This window comes from Giraffa tippelskirchi, chromosome 7, assembly GCF_054371585.1.
Source record: "Giraffa tippelskirchi isolate mGirTip1 chromosome 7, T2T-mGirTip1v1.2.pri, whole genome shotgun sequence".
Classification (NCBI taxonomy): Eukaryota; Metazoa; Chordata; class Mammalia; order Artiodactyla; family Giraffidae; genus Giraffa; species Giraffa tippelskirchi.
The window spans coordinates 6,380,718-6,395,586 of record NC_137281.1 but is presented as its reverse complement, the minus strand read 5'-3'; the positions used below and the strand labels follow the sequence as shown (position 1 = coordinate 6,395,586).

General features: G+C 59.0%; 1 protein-coding gene across 1 annotated transcript in view; it reads right to left on the bottom strand.

Annotated features, from left to right (window-relative positions):
• Positions 1 to 14,869, bottom strand: part of SHANK1 (SH3 and multiple ankyrin repeat domains 1) — a 47,952-nt gene that overhangs the window by 20,950 nt on the left and 12,133 nt on the right. The window contains exons 8-14 of the mRNA XM_081514560.1: positions 14,316 to 14,393; positions 14,039 to 14,105; positions 13,440 to 13,770; positions 12,336 to 12,529; positions 7,898 to 8,011; positions 7,643 to 7,718; positions 7,141 to 7,167 (exon numbers count right to left, since the gene is read on the bottom strand). Coding sequence (XP_081370686.1) covers positions 7,141 to 7,167; positions 7,643 to 7,718; positions 7,898 to 8,011; positions 12,336 to 12,529; positions 13,440 to 13,770; positions 14,039 to 14,105; positions 14,316 to 14,393 — 887 coding nt within the window. The remainder of the gene's footprint in view (positions 1 to 7,140; positions 7,168 to 7,642; positions 7,719 to 7,897; positions 8,012 to 12,335; positions 12,530 to 13,439; positions 13,771 to 14,038; positions 14,106 to 14,315; positions 14,394 to 14,869) is intronic.

Below are 14,869 nucleotides of genomic sequence, written 5' to 3'. Positions count from 1 at the left end.
AGATATATATATATATATATATATATATATATATATATATATACACACACACACACACACACATACATACATATATATGCTACAATAACATCTCCCCAGGTCCCTGAGCAAATTGTAACACTGCTTATTCAGCAGCTGTCCAATATGGTGGCCGCTAGCTGCCTGTGTCTATGTATATGCAAATTAATTAAAAATTAAATGGAAAAATTCAGTTCCTCAGTCTCACTAGCCACGCTTCCAAGGGCCCGGCAGCCACATACGGTTAGTGGCTACCACGCTGGATGGCCCAGATACGGAACATCTCCATCGCCACAGAGAATTCTAGCGTGCAGCGATGACATCTACTTCCTGGCATACTCAAATGGATCTCCTTCATGCGGTCAGAGGATTCTAGCAAAATGAAAACTGCATGTGAATACGTGAAGAGTTCCTTGTAAGGCCACCAGAGCCCAGCAGCACATTTAGGGAATGCTACATAGCCAGGAAAGTTCAGTTAAACGCAGACCTATTTCGTGTACCTCAACACCTGCCCCGGGCTCACTCAGGTCACAGCCCCAAACCCTAGATGTCACCACAGTGTACATCAGGATTGCACATCCATTCCATTCCAGGAGCCCAAGTATACAGCAGGAATACCCAGGCACCCTGGCTCCAGGCTTTTCAGAATACCCGCTCTCCCCTACCCCTGCCCCCAGAGGCACCATGCCGTGCCATGTCCAGACACCCTGCAGTCATGTCTGAAACCCGGCCCAGCGCACACGCAGCCCCCTCAGAATACCCCAATAATATCCACAGGCCCCAACACACTCCAATAATAGACAAGCATGCTCCCTGCGCGTTCCAATTACCTACCCCCACAGGTTTGGCAAAACAGCCCTCCACGAATACTCCAGTATATTTTAGCAAACCCCCACACATCCCAGTATGCTCCAATAATAACTCCCCCACACTCTGATCTCAGTCTATTCCCATAACACGCCCCCTGAACACAAACCAGCACACACCAATAATACTTAATGTGCTCCTACTGTATTTCAGCACCAACCCCCTCCACACACGCAAGCCCCACTGGATACTCCCATGACCCCCAACACGTCCATGGTCGCATCCATACATTTGTACCTTAGGGACAGTGTTCTGCACATGCGCCCTGACCCCTAGCCCTGCTCCCACCCATTATTAGAACCCTGTGGGCCCAACAGCAGGCTCGCACATGTAGACACAGCCCACAACTGCCCTGGCTCAGAGTTGACGATGCTCCAGTAAACATGTCTACACAATATCTGCTATGTCTTCTAGACCTTATATTCAACCCAGGGATCGATCACCTTGTATCTGAGTGGAGAGGATGTTGGAAGAGGAAGGAAGGGGTTGAAAGTGATGAAGAAGGGGAGGAAAGAGGTCAAGAAGTCTCCTTGAGTGGGTGAACGATGGGGCCAATAGAAATGGGTTGAAAGGTTAGAGCTGCCTGCTTCTGACCATGAACTCCATAGCATCCTTGTCCCCAGCTCTGTGCCCACCATATAGCCTGACATCCTCCTCTAAGCCCTCATGCCCTTGATGCCCCCATAGTCCTTCCAGATCTCCGGGGGCCCCCAGTGGCCAGTAATGCTCTTCAGATCCCCTTTATTCCTCATTTACAGCAGTTTCACTTTCATTTCATCCATCCCACAAACCCTACCTTTCCCCCATCCCCTTCAATCTCTCTTTCACCCCCACACTCTCCTTACACTTCATACATAAGCCTCCCCCAAATATCCAGCCCCTAATACAATTCAGTAAGACTCCTTTATCCATTAGATGCGAAGAAAAAGCCCGTGCTATGTGTCAACCAGTATCTGAAGCCCCTCACAGGTAAATGACTCAGTCAATCATCTCCCATGGCCAGTCTCTAGGTAGGCGTGAGTACCATTTCCACTTCACAAATGAGGAAACAGAAGCACAGAAAGGTCAAGCATCTTGCCTGAGCTCACACAGTGAACAACATTCTTCAACAATTCCCAAGAAAATACCCGGGTAGTTGCAATAGTAACACCTCCTCTCCACTGAAACCAAACACCCCAGCACATATACGTTTGCCCCCAATTCACCATGAACATGCCCCTCCAGTGCCTGAAATTTATCCCAGGCTATGCCGGTAGCACAAGTAACATTTATTGAACAGCTGCTGAATGCCAGATGGCATTCCAAGCACTTTACATTTATGTATTCATTCAGTCCTTATGACAACCCCTGGGAGGTGTTGGCTGTTATCATTCCCATTTTATAGATGAAAAAATTGAGGCACAGAGAAATAAATTTGCTCAAGATCACACCTGGCAGAAAAAAATGTCACAGCCAAGATCTGAATTCCCCATAGGCAACCCATGCCTGCATGCATGCTAAGTCACTTCAGCTGTGTCCGACTCTGTGTGACTCCATGGACAGCAGCCTACCAGGCTCCTCTGTCCACGGGATTCTCCAGGCAAGAACACTGGAGTGGTAGGCAACCCAAATAGCCCAATAATATCCCAACACCAGCAGATCACCCCTATCCCTCCCTCTTGAGTCTCCCCATCCTGGACATACACCTCTCCTTGCCATGACTTTCTCACGCAACCCCCAGCTCTGTTTGCTGTCTCTCTCATCCTCCTCTAACTGCCCAATTGCCCTCTTGTGCCCACAGCTCCCTACAACTGGGTATTCCTTCTCCCCTACTCCTGTGTACACCTTCTTGCTCTGCACCTGGATCCTCCCTCCTCAAGTCATCTGAAATCTCCCCAGGACCCTAACTCACTCCCCACCAGCTCTCATTTCTGCAAGCCCTCATTACACCCCACGGGGCCGTCCCTCCACCTCCCATTTTGCCCTTGCACACCCCACATCCCTCTTCCCAAAGTTGTCTCCCATAGATTTCTGTGACCTTCTCACCCCCTCTCAGGCCAGCTCTCCCTCTCCTTTGCCCTCATCCCTCCCACAGCCTCTCGAGCCTCAGTATAGAACCCCACTGTATCCCCTACAGCATCCTAGGTTTCTTTCCTACTCCAGTTCCACCCCCCACCCCATTCTCATCCGTGGAAGCCTCCTCCTACTTTCGCATCCTCAATTCACTTCACCCTTCCTTCTGTCTCCTTTCACTGGCAGCTGCATTTCATTTACATTCCCTGCATCTCCTCTCTGTTCTCTCCCTGAACTGCCTGAATCCCCGCCCCCCAATCCTCTTCACACTTCCTGCACCCCCTCCTTACCCCATTCCTCCGTTCGCCCCGCGCACACGCTCTGCTCCAGCGTTCCCCATTCCTCCCCCGACTTCAGTATCCCCCACTCCCCCTGTTCTGTTTCCATCCTGCCACCCTCCTACCCAGACCCTCTAACCCCGCCCCCTGCCCTACCGTTCGCGACCCACGCAGCACCCCATTCATGCTCCCGCAGGGCTGACTACCTGCCCTGCAGGAGCACACACAATGCTCCGCCTCAGGCCATCCCTCGGCGACCCTGAGCGGCCTCTGGAGCTCAGTGGCCAGCTCTTGTTCGCCAGATCCCACACACAGGGACTGCAGCAGCCTTCACTCCCCCCACCCCCACCCCGAAGGTCCCTCTCGCACACCCAGGATCCCACAGCCCAGAGCCTCTGCTGTACGTAGCGCCCCCCCTCTGGCACTCAGCCCCTCCCTGTGTCCCCAGCTCCACGGGGCCTCTCCACGGCCCGTCCAGAGGGCCCCCCGCCCTCCACCGCGCGCAGGGAAGCCAGCCCCCTCCCATGCTGAGAAGTAACACACAGAAGCAGATGCAGTTCCCTGTGCAGAAGCTCCACCGCGTCTCAGCACACGTGCCCCACACAGGCACGGACCCCTGGGGGCAGGGAGAGGGGGCTTGGGGATGGGGACTGGTGAAGGATGGTTGTGGGGGAGGGGACAGGCCTGGTCAAGGAGGGTGGGTGTTGGGAAACACAGCCGCAGTCCCTGGGACAGACGACCCCCCCACACACACACACGCAAACACACTAGTCCCCAGACAGCCTCGCTATTGCTCCAAGTCACACACAGAGATAGACGCCGGCAAACAGGGACATACAGATGGACACAGTTGGGGGGGTGGGCTGGGAGCCCACCATCTCTCTCTCTCTCTCTCTCGCTTACACACACACACACACACACACACACAGGGCTGCAGGCAGTCACACACACGCACGCACACCGCCACAGCCACAGGGACACACGCACCGTCGCACAGTGACACGCAGCGGAAAAAGAGGAGGGGAGGGGAGACGGGGGCGGGATGCGTGTGTGATGGGGGGAGATGACTGTGAATGGGAGAGAGGGGTATGAATGGGGGGACCTGCCAACTCCGTGAAGGGGTGCGGGGACACAGGGATCAGAGGAACGCAGGCCTGGGGTGTAGATGCCTGAGGGGAGGGCTCTAGAGTGGGGGCGCTAAGGGTGGCAGAAAGGACAAGTGGGGCCCGAATCCCGGAGCGGAGTCCGTCTGGAGGGCCTCCTTAGGAGGGACGTCCTGGAAAAGGAGCTGAAGGGGGCCTAGAAGGGCCTACGAGGGGCTGGAGGAGTGTGTGTGTGCGTGGAGGGGGGGGGGAGTCGGGGAGAGAGGCCCGGGTGGGGGGGAATGAGAAAACGAAGGGGAGAGAAGAGGGGTCCGGAAAGGGCTTAGTGTCGAGAGGTTAGGGGAGAAGGGCGAAGGGGGCGGGCGGCTTGGGGGCGGGGAGGGAGCCCCAGGGATGGGGGATCAGCGGCTGGGGGAGGGTCTTCACCGCGGGCCGGAGCCTCTGGGTCGGGCCGCGGGGGGAAAAGGGGCGGCGCGCTCCGTTACCTGTAGATATACCAGACGCTGCGCCGCCGGGGCCCCAGGGCCGGCCAGCTGGAGGAGAGCGCGGGGGGCGGCTGCGGCAGGGAGCCCCCCCCGGGGCCGCCCCCGAGACCCCCGCCGCCGCCGCCGCCGACCGCTGACAGAGCCATCGCCGCCGCGGCCCCGGCCCCGGCCCCGGTCCCGGTGCCGGCCGCCCCCGCCGCCGCCGCCGCCGCCGCGTCCCCGTCCCCGCTCGGCCGAACCCCCGTGTCCGGGCCCCCAGGCCCCGCCTCATGCTGACCCGCGCCGGGAGGGGGAGGGGGAGGGGGCGCGCGCCCTCCCGCGGGAGGGAGGGCAGGGCCGGGGGCTCACATGCCGGGGGGCCGCGGGGGCGCGGGCCGCGGGGTCGGGCCGCGGCGGGAGCGCGAGGACCGCGGACGGCGCCGGCTTCAGCACCGCGGACAGCTCCGGAGGCGGGCGGCGGGCGCGAGGCTTAACCCCTTGGCGTCCTGCGCCGGGCGGGGGAGGGGGCCGGGCCGGGGGGAGGGGGCCGGCAGGGGAGCGCGGGGGCCCCCTTGGCGGGAGACGGGGGAGGGGCGAGCGCGGGGGGAGGAGAAGGGGGAGGCACTTCCGGTCTGGGCCCCCCCTTCGCCCCCCTCCCCCCTCCCGAGCCCTCCCGCGCAGGTGCAGAGCGAGGGAGCGCGGGGAGAGGGACGCACAACATCACACGAGACGCTTCGCAACCGCGTGCGAGGGACGCGCGGACACCGAGCCCCACTTTCCGAGCCGGGAGGGCTACGGCGCGGCGAGAGAGACCCCGGGAGGGGGCGCAGAGCCCTCCCCCCCACCCCCCACGGCAGAGAGACGCACGATGCACCCCGACAGTCTGGAAGGGGCCCGAAAGGGAGAGCCAGGACGTTTAGACTGGGCGCCAGAGCAGGGAGAGACACCCCTCCCCGCAAAGAAGTCCAGGCGGAGGGACATCCACGCACCACGGCTCGCGCCAGAGAGAGAGAGCGCCGCAGACCCCCGGGGAGAGGAGAGAGGGTAGCAGAGGCCAAGAGGGGTTACCCGCGGCGGCACTGCACAGCGCCGGCAGGGAGGCAGGGTCACAACACGGGCCAGGCCACTCCACAATGGGCCGGGGAGAGCCGGGGGTTGGGGGTGGGGAGGAGAAGCTCAGACATGCCGCGCGCGCAGGGCAGCACATGCCAGCGGGCAGGAGGGGAGGAAGAGGGGCAGCAACACACTTGACAAGCAGAGGAAAGAGGAGGAAGAAGCTGAGCGACCACCCTCATCCAGCTGGTAGAGCAAACGAACCCCAAACCAAAGCCAAGGGGAGACCCAGAGAGACACTGACAAGAGACGAGCAGCAGAGGCTGATGGGGAGACTCCGGATGGTGGGGGGGGACCTCGATACTCACCCAGTGCCCAGAGCCGGAGACGTGCCAGGCGAACACGCACAATGGTCAAGCGCCTCGGACACTTGGGGCGCAGGGTGGCACCCCAGTCCCACCCTCTCTTCCCATAGTGTCATTTCTCTCCTCCCCCCCACCCCGGCCCTCCCCCGCCCCGATCCATCCCCACTGGCCAGAACACAGACACGTAGGTTTGGACACATTTAATGGAAGGATGCTACGAACAAGGAGACCCTTCCCTGGATTAGGGGGAGCGGTGTGGGGGGGGATGTCATCTTTCAGATGCCCAGTTATGACCATCCCTCCCCCACAGCCTGGCCCTTCTGGAAACTCAAACCCTGGGGTCCTCCCCTCTTCCTCCCTCCCCTCCCCCAGCACCCCAGGTCCTGAATTCCAGATCAATCGGACAGACACAAATGCATGCACACAACTTTATGCATTAATGCGCACACACAGCGACGTGCATGAAGAGGGACAGGCATGTGCAGAGACCCACTGCTGGTCCCCATGTGGTAAGCAGACACACTGGACATCTCTGAAAAACACTGGCCCTCATTCTCAGACACACGGATTCGGGGAAAGAGAGGTGCAGAGAGAGCCAGCCGCACAATGAGCCACAATCGTGCACCCAGAAATGACAGCCACAAATGCCCCCATCTGTACCGAGCGGGAGACACCCTCTCGTTGTCCCGGGCATGTGCACGGGGCTAGAACTCCAAGGGCCTCCGGCCACACATGCACACAGACATGTGTCATGCACACCTACAGAGGCACACAGGCAAGAACACGCCTGGGGAATCTGTACAGGGATGCTCGCCGACTGTGAGACGGTCACGCACAGGGAAACTTTAGCTCTGGAGGTGCAAATGCACACCCATACGCCCCCAGGCACCCCTTCCTTCCCATTCCTGACCCCATTCCCTCCCTTCCCCTCCCCTCTCACCTCCCTGGGCCAATCCCATCCATCAAGCTTCAGAAGCAAGTCAGCCAGCAGCCAGGGAGGGGAAAGGTGTCAGTGTGCCTTTTCCCGCCCCCACCCCGCCTGGAGGCTCTGCTCGTCCATCCCCCCCCCCCCCCCCCCCGCCCATCATGGCCAGCAGGGGATGCACACACTTCCGCTGCACAGAGATGTGGCACGTGAAGGAGACGGGAGCCTCCAGCCACCCTACAGGTGAGCTCCCCAGGCCCCCAGGCACCCCCACCTTGCCCCAGTCCACCTCATTGGTGTCTGGCTACCCCAGAGCTGGGCAGTCTCAGTGGCTGCCAAGGATGGTTTGGGGTTGGGCTGTGTGATCTGAAGCTAACCCTGCCTCCCTCCACCCCGGATCAAACGTTAGAGGGAGCAGACAAGAGAGGGGGCTTGAGGTGGTGGAAATATTTAAAAGGTGAAGAGGGAGGGACTTGGGGTGGGGGCGGGGGTTGCCCGAGGGTGTAAGGACATTTACCTTGGGGCATCAAAGCTGTCGTAGGAGCCCACGGTATAATGCCGGAAGAGTCTCTTTGCCTTGTCACTTCGGCTTTCTGCAGGGGGACAAAGGATGACCTTGGACCTTCTACTCTGGAAATCATGGGTTCACCCACTGGGGTCCTGGCCCAAGCCTTCCTTTCGACCTCCCAGTATCCCACCCGCACCAGTAGGGGCAAAGGAAGGGACATGAGAATCTAGAGTAAGTCGGAGACACCTGGGCATTCCTTGTTACCTTGCTTTGCTTCCTGGGAGCGGTTGGCCACCTCTTCCAGGCAGTCAGAGGGGAACCAGCCGATGCGACCTTTGACCTGGCCTTCCCAGAAGCCTCCTTCCCCAATGCTAAGCACTGGATGGGGAGTGGGGACATAGAATAGAAACATTTCTGCATTTCCATGCTGCCTAGACCTCCCCTCCCCTGCCCGCTCCCAACACTTGATGCACAGCCTTTCCACAATTCTCAGCACCTTGCCCAGAACCTGGCCCAAGGGCATCCTTAGGAAGGGGCGAGGGGGAAATGCGTGTGTGCTCAGTTGCTCAGTCATGTCTGAATCTTTGCAGTCCCATGACCGGTAGCCCGCCAGGCTCCTCTGTCCTTGAGATTTCCCAGGCAAGAATACTGGAGTGGGTTGCCATTTCCTCCTCCAGGGGATCTTCTGGACCCAGGGATTGAATCTGCATTGTTTTCTGCATTGCAGGCGGATTCTTTACTGTTCAGCCACAGGGGAAGCCCCACAAGGGGGAAGGGGGAGGTAGTCACTCCTGCATAGTAGCTTCCAGAACACAACGGGGACACCAAGAGGCACGGGGGAGAAGGGCTGTGTCCCATGACGTGGTCCTTGCAAGTGAGGGACATGTCCACAACTGGCTCTCATCTCCCTGGTAACCAGTCACAACTCAGTTATTCCGTAATTTTCCTAAACCCCGCTAGGCTCCTAGGTCACGTGTTATACCTCATCACTACCCCGGCCACCTCCCGCAGTCTCCTTGCCACTTAACCTTTTGTCATCTGTTCCCAGACCCCTCCTTCCGTCTCTCTTTTCTTCCCCTGGCTCTAGACGGGAGGTTAGAATCGTCTCTCCTTCTCTCCCCTACTCGTTACCGGAGGCCCCTGCCTACCACCCCTACCGCTTAGACAGCAAGCATACATTGATCCACAGTGATGAGCGGGCAGTAGGGACAGTTAATGTCTATCCAACTCTCACTGAGGCCAGGACCCTAAGAGGGGGCACTGTCATTCGCCCCATTTTACTGATGGAGAAACAGAGGCTCGGAGAAACTCAGGCTCATTTGCTCCAGGTTTTGCAGCTCCCCATGGATGAAGCCTGGATTTGAACACTCCTGTTTTGCTACCTCTCTGTTCCAGTGCTTTGCTGCTGCTGTTCCTGATCATGACGAGAGCGACAGTAACAAGCCCACAGCCGTCCACCTCTCCAGCATCTTTCACAGCTCTCTTCCCACTTGGCCCTCCACATCCTTCACTCACTCCATCCTTACACCTCTGTAGGTAACAACTGATTTCCCATTTTATAGATGAAGTTGAAGCCAGAGTAGAAAAACCTCTTGCCCAGGGGTGTCTCGAGCCATGCTAGGGTTGGGGTTGGGGCCATTTGATGCTTTGCCCTGCACCGATCGCCTCCCCTGAGAGGGTCTGGGGAAACCCCAGCCAGGAGATGCTCAAGGTCACGGAAGACAGCAGAAATGTGACAAGAGGTCTGGGCTCTTGGCTAACTCTGCCTTGCCCTGCTGGATGATCTGGGAATCAGTCATTTGTTCACTAAACAAATATGTATTTCATGCCAGTCATCAGTCAGACATCAGGCTAGGAACTGAGTAGAGCTGTTGTATTAGTTGCTCAGTCTTGTCCGACTCTTTGTGACCCCGTGGACTGTAGCCCGCCAGGCTCCTCTGTCCATGGGATTCTCCAGGCAAGAATACTGGAGTGGGTTGCCATGCCCTTCTCCAGGGGATCTTCCCAACTGAGGGATCAAATCTGGGTCTCCTCTGGCATTGCAGGCAGATTCTTTACTGTCTGAGCCACCAGGGAAGTGAGTAGAGCTGTCAGACACAGCAAACGTGGTTCCTGTCCTCATAGAGCTTCCAGACTGGCAGCCAGTAGAGGCATAACTCGACAAGTGACCCCATGATTGGAAAACTGAGGTCAGGGCTTGAGGGTGGAAAGGAAAGGAATTTTGGAAAAAGACCAGATAGGAGTATATAAACCTGATGAGGGGATTTCCCTGGTAGTCCTAGAGGTTAAGACTTCGCCTTCTAATGCAGGGGCTGTGGGTTCGATCCCTGGTCGGGGAGCCAAGATCCCACATAAACCAGAAAACAGAAGCAATATTCTAACAAATGCAGTAAAGGCTTTAAGAATGGTCCACATCAAAAAAAAAAATCTTTATAAATAAATAAATCTGATGGCATAGGGGGATCAGGAAGGCGTCTCAGAGGATGTGACATATAGGCTGAGGCCTGAAGGATGCTAGGAGTGGAGGAGGCAAAGAGAGGGTGCAAAGGCTTTCTGGGCAGAGGAACAGCATGTGCAAAGAGTTCAGGGTGGAAAAAGATTTGGGGTGTTTGAAGAAGGACAAGGAGGATAAGGTCCCTAGAACCCTTCAGGTGAAGGAAAGAGTAGCCTGAGATGAGGGGGCAGGGTGGACAGAGGAGGGGCTTGTAGGCCAGGCTGAGGCCGTAGGCTTTGATCCTGAGAGCAGAGGGCACCTGCTACTTTAATCGGGCTATGATAAAGCCCAGTGACGTCATGGATGTGGGTGTGCTCTGAGGCAATCAGGGAACTTTTAAGAAAAGGAAAGGATATGAAAACAGGGCAGCGCATCGGATGACTGGGCTTGACATTCAGAAAGACACATAGGAGATGCAGCCCATGGCCCTCTGCCTGTGGGAGCCTCCCTCACCTCTAACCTCAGCTGCCCTTTCTTCTTTTGCACAGACCTGAGCTCCACTCCTGAGAGTCCCTTGGACTGCAAGTAATTCCAATCAGTCCATCCTAAAGGAAATCAGTCCTGAGAATTCATTGGAAGGACTGATGCTGAAGCTGAGACTCCAATACTTTGGCCACCTGATGCGAAGAGCTGACTCATTGCAAAAGACCCTGATGCTGGGAAAGATTGAGGGCAAGAGGAGAAGGGGATGGCAGAAGATGAGATGGCTGGATGGCATCACTGACTCGATAGACATGGGTTTGAGTAAACTCCGGGAGTTGGTGATGGACAGGGAGGCCTGGCATGCTGCAGACCATGGGTCGCAAACAGTCGGACACGACTGAGTGACTGAACTGACCCCCACCTGGCTATACACACAGACACAGACACACACACTCCCCTGGCACGCTGCCCGCCCCCGCAGAGGCACTGCCCCTGCCTGGCCCCCACAGTTAGCTCCTGCCTTTGGCCATTCATCCATTCACCCGTTCACTCAGCAGGTGTGCACCGAGGCCCTCTGTGAGCTGGGTCATTAACCTGGGCCCTGATGACCCGGCCCCTGGTGACACGTGACCTCGTCTTCAGAAACTTAGGCACCAGGGAGACAGACTACAAGACAGATGTAATTACACAACCCGACTGACACTCTGACCCCGGCACGCTCTTCAAGGCCCACTTAAACCATGTCTCCTGTGGGAAGATCCCCCCTCCACCCCTGGACTCAGCTTCCCCCAGGGCCTAGGGTCTCTTCCTTCTAAGTGCCCCTAGTGGGGGCTGTGTACGATAATGACAGCTGGCCTTATTAGGTATGAATCACTGTTTTCTGGGCTTTCCAAGAGCTGACTCCTTTAATCCTCGCAAGGGTCCCATTGTACAGATGAGAAGACTGAGCCCTGGAGAAGTCACTTGCCTGAGGCCGCCCTGCTAGGAAGTGCAGGAGCCGGGACTTGAACCCAGACAGCTTGGTTCTCAACCCCTACGTGACTTGGCTCGTCTGCCAGCCTAGAGTCAGGCAAAGAACTGCTCCCCCGCCTCCAATGAACTACGGCAGGGTACTTCCTGTCTCCGAAGCACCATTCTGTCCAAGAACACACATCCGCAGCCTTGCGAAGTCTGCACGCGGGGGATCCTGGCATGGTTTTCCAGAGGAAGACAGGAAAACCAGAAGGGAGGCAAAGCCCCGTGACAGCAGCCTCTGTCTGGACGCCCTTGGCAGGGACCGGCTTCACCTACCGGCCATCTCATCAGAGCCGGGGGAAGCAGGCACCACCCCGTGTCTCAGATGGAGATGCGGGGCAGAGGCAGGAGGTGAAGTCAAGGCGGCGTGTCCCTCACTCTCCGTACAAGAGAGCGAGAAGAACTGTGGGCTCGGACTGGGGACCTCAGGCAAGTCACTTCACCCGTGCGGGGCTCTGCCCCTTCAACTGTATAGTGGGCTCCGGACACCCGCCTTAGAGGGTGACGGTGAGCGAGATGGGACCGCGTGGGGTCGATGTCCCATAGATGCTCATCTCCTCTCTTTTGCCTGGACCCCGCCTCCTGGCAGCGCAGCATCTGAGCTCCGCTGTCTGTTCCTCGGAGGCGGAAGGGGCACTCTGAGGTCTCCAGCGTGCCCTGGATGTTCCAGGTGCTGGACAACTGTTGCTTGTGGGCCGACCCCTCTCTGAGAGAGGGGTGAGTTCTCCTGCCGACCCTTGCCCACAGCCCGGCTGCACCCTGCCCCTTTACCTTTGATCTTTTCGCCCTTGCTCAGGGAGATCTCCCCCTCGGCTTGGGCCTGGTAGGACTTCACGGCCATGAATGAGCGTCCGGGCACCGCCGAGTAGAGCTTCCTGCGTCTCCCGCGGCTGCCCAGGGAGCCCCCGGGGCCCCCGGAGCCCCCCGTGCCCCCGGCCGGCCCTTCCCGGGGTGTCCCGCTGGAGCTGCATACACAGAGGGTGTGAGAGGCAGGGGGGAGTGGAGGGAGGGGGCGCCTCTGGGGGAACAGGGGTCCTTTGGGGGTAGGTGGGAGGTGGAGCATCAGGGTAGGGGAGGGGGTCTGAGTGCCTTTTCCAGATCTGGCGTCCTCGGGGGGGCCGGGGGTAGGTGGTGGGGAGGAAGAGGGCATTTGGGGGCTCCCCCTGCCTGTCCGCTGCGGGCTGCCGGCCCCCTTTCCTGCCTCCTGGCTTCCGGCTCTGTCCCCTCCCACGGGCCTGCACACCCTGCCTGATTCAGCTTCCTGAAGCGGAGCTCTGACTATGTCATCCCTGGCTCACGAGCCTTCAGCGACTCCCAGCCTCCTCCTGGGCTGGGTCCAGCGTCTTTCCCGCCATCCCCAGACCGCCACCATCTTCCTCTCGCCCACCCTCTTCCCGACCCCTTCCAGCTGGCTCCCCCCAATGCCCCCTGCTCATCCTCCCCACCTCCCCTCATCTCCAGGCTTCGAAACCCCTCCCGTCTCCCTCCTCGCCCACCCCCACTCCGTTGAGCTTCCTCTCACCTTGCCTAGGCTGTCTGTCTGTCTGCCTGTCCTCAGGGGCTGGAACCAACCTTTCCCTTGGGCACCCTTCCCATCCCTGGCCTACGGAGTGGCTGCTGAGCTAAACTCTGGTGCATTTGGACGCGGCTGCCAGACCGGTGCACGAAGTCCTCACTTCCTTGGGGTTAGGAGGGAGACCTGGTGGTCTGAGGTGGGGCCCAGGGAGTTGGATGCAGCGGGGTAGGGGGACAGCTGTCCGTGGGACAGGAGGTGGGCAGCTGGGCTGGCTTGGCGGGGGCGGGGCAGCCGTGGCTCCCAGGAGGGGATTCAGGTGGTGGTGGGGTCTGCTGGACCAGGGCTGAGCCCTCCCCTACCTGGGCCGTCCACGGGGCTGGCGCTTGGCCTCCTCGGGGTGCCTCCCGCGGGACGGGGAGCGGGCCCGGGCGCCCCGGGGGCTGCTGGCACTCCGCAGGGTCCCACTGCTGAGTTTGGTGCTGGGGGCGGCAGGCGGCGCCTGGCCCTGGGGCCCTGAGGTGGGGCCGGGGGCCCCCGCAGACGAGGTCCCTGGGGCAGCGAACACCATCCAGTCGGGCAGGGCCATGCTGGTATCACTGTTGGCTCGCAGCAGCGCGGGGGGCACCGTCAGCCCTGTGCCCGGGGGTCCCCGTCGCCGGGCTGCGTACTTGGGGGACTCCTGGAAGGGCACTGAGGGGGGCATGGAGGCCAGGGGTCAGAGGGGGCAGGTGGGGAGACACACAGGAGGCCAGAGACGGTCGGGTGGGGAAGGCACCGGGGGGGGGACAGGCGAGAAAGAGCCGGGCGCCTGGAGCCCGACCCCTCCCGCTGCCCCGGTGTTCGCAGACCTCTAAGGTTTATTTGATCCCCTCCTGGCCCCCGGATCAGGCCCGCTGACTCCCCAGTCCCACCACGCAGCCCCCCGCAGGACCCCAACCTCTCCCCTTAGCTCGCTCACCCACGTCCTGTTCTCGATGGTTTCGGATCAGCTCCCCAAGTTCAAAATTCCCAGCGATGACTGCCACCTAGGATGAGGGGGTAAGGGGGACCCAGGCAGGACAGAGAGGAAAATCAAACAGGGAACACTGAGGCCTCCGGCCAGCTGCCCTGCCCTCCCAGCCTTCACCCCAGCAACTCCAGCCTCTCTCTCCTCCCAGATCGCCGGCCTCCTTCCCAGCCCCCCAAACTTTAGCCCCTCTGCGTTCTTCATGCCTCCCCCACCTGCCCCAACAGACCTGGAAGGGGGTCTGTCCACTGTTATTCTTCACATCCTTGTTGGCCCCTCGATAGAGAAGGATCCTAGCACACGTCTCCTGGTGGTCAGTGGCACAGGGTGAAAGGAAAGAGAAAAACAGTTAAGGTCACCGCGAGCGGACACAGACAGTGCGCTAAGAACCTTTGGAACCATCTGATGGGAACCCGGCCTGCTCAGGACAGCAGCCACTGGCCCTTTCAATGTGGCCGGTCCACACTGAGAGGTGCTGTGTATGCGCAGTGCACCCCGGATTTCAAGGACTTGAAAAATGTAGTTTAAATCTCTCCAGTAGTTTTTATGGGGGCTTCTCAGGTGGCACAGTGGTAAAGAATCTGCCTGCCAATGCAGGAGACGCGGGTTCGATCCCTGGGTTGGGAAGATCCCCGGGAGGAGGAAATGGTAACCCACTCCAGTCTTCTTGCCTGGAGAATCCCATGGACAGAGGAGCCTGGCGGGCTACAGACAGTGGGGTCACAGAGAGTCGGACACGACTGAGCGACCCACACTAACACTTGACCACAGCACAATAGTTTT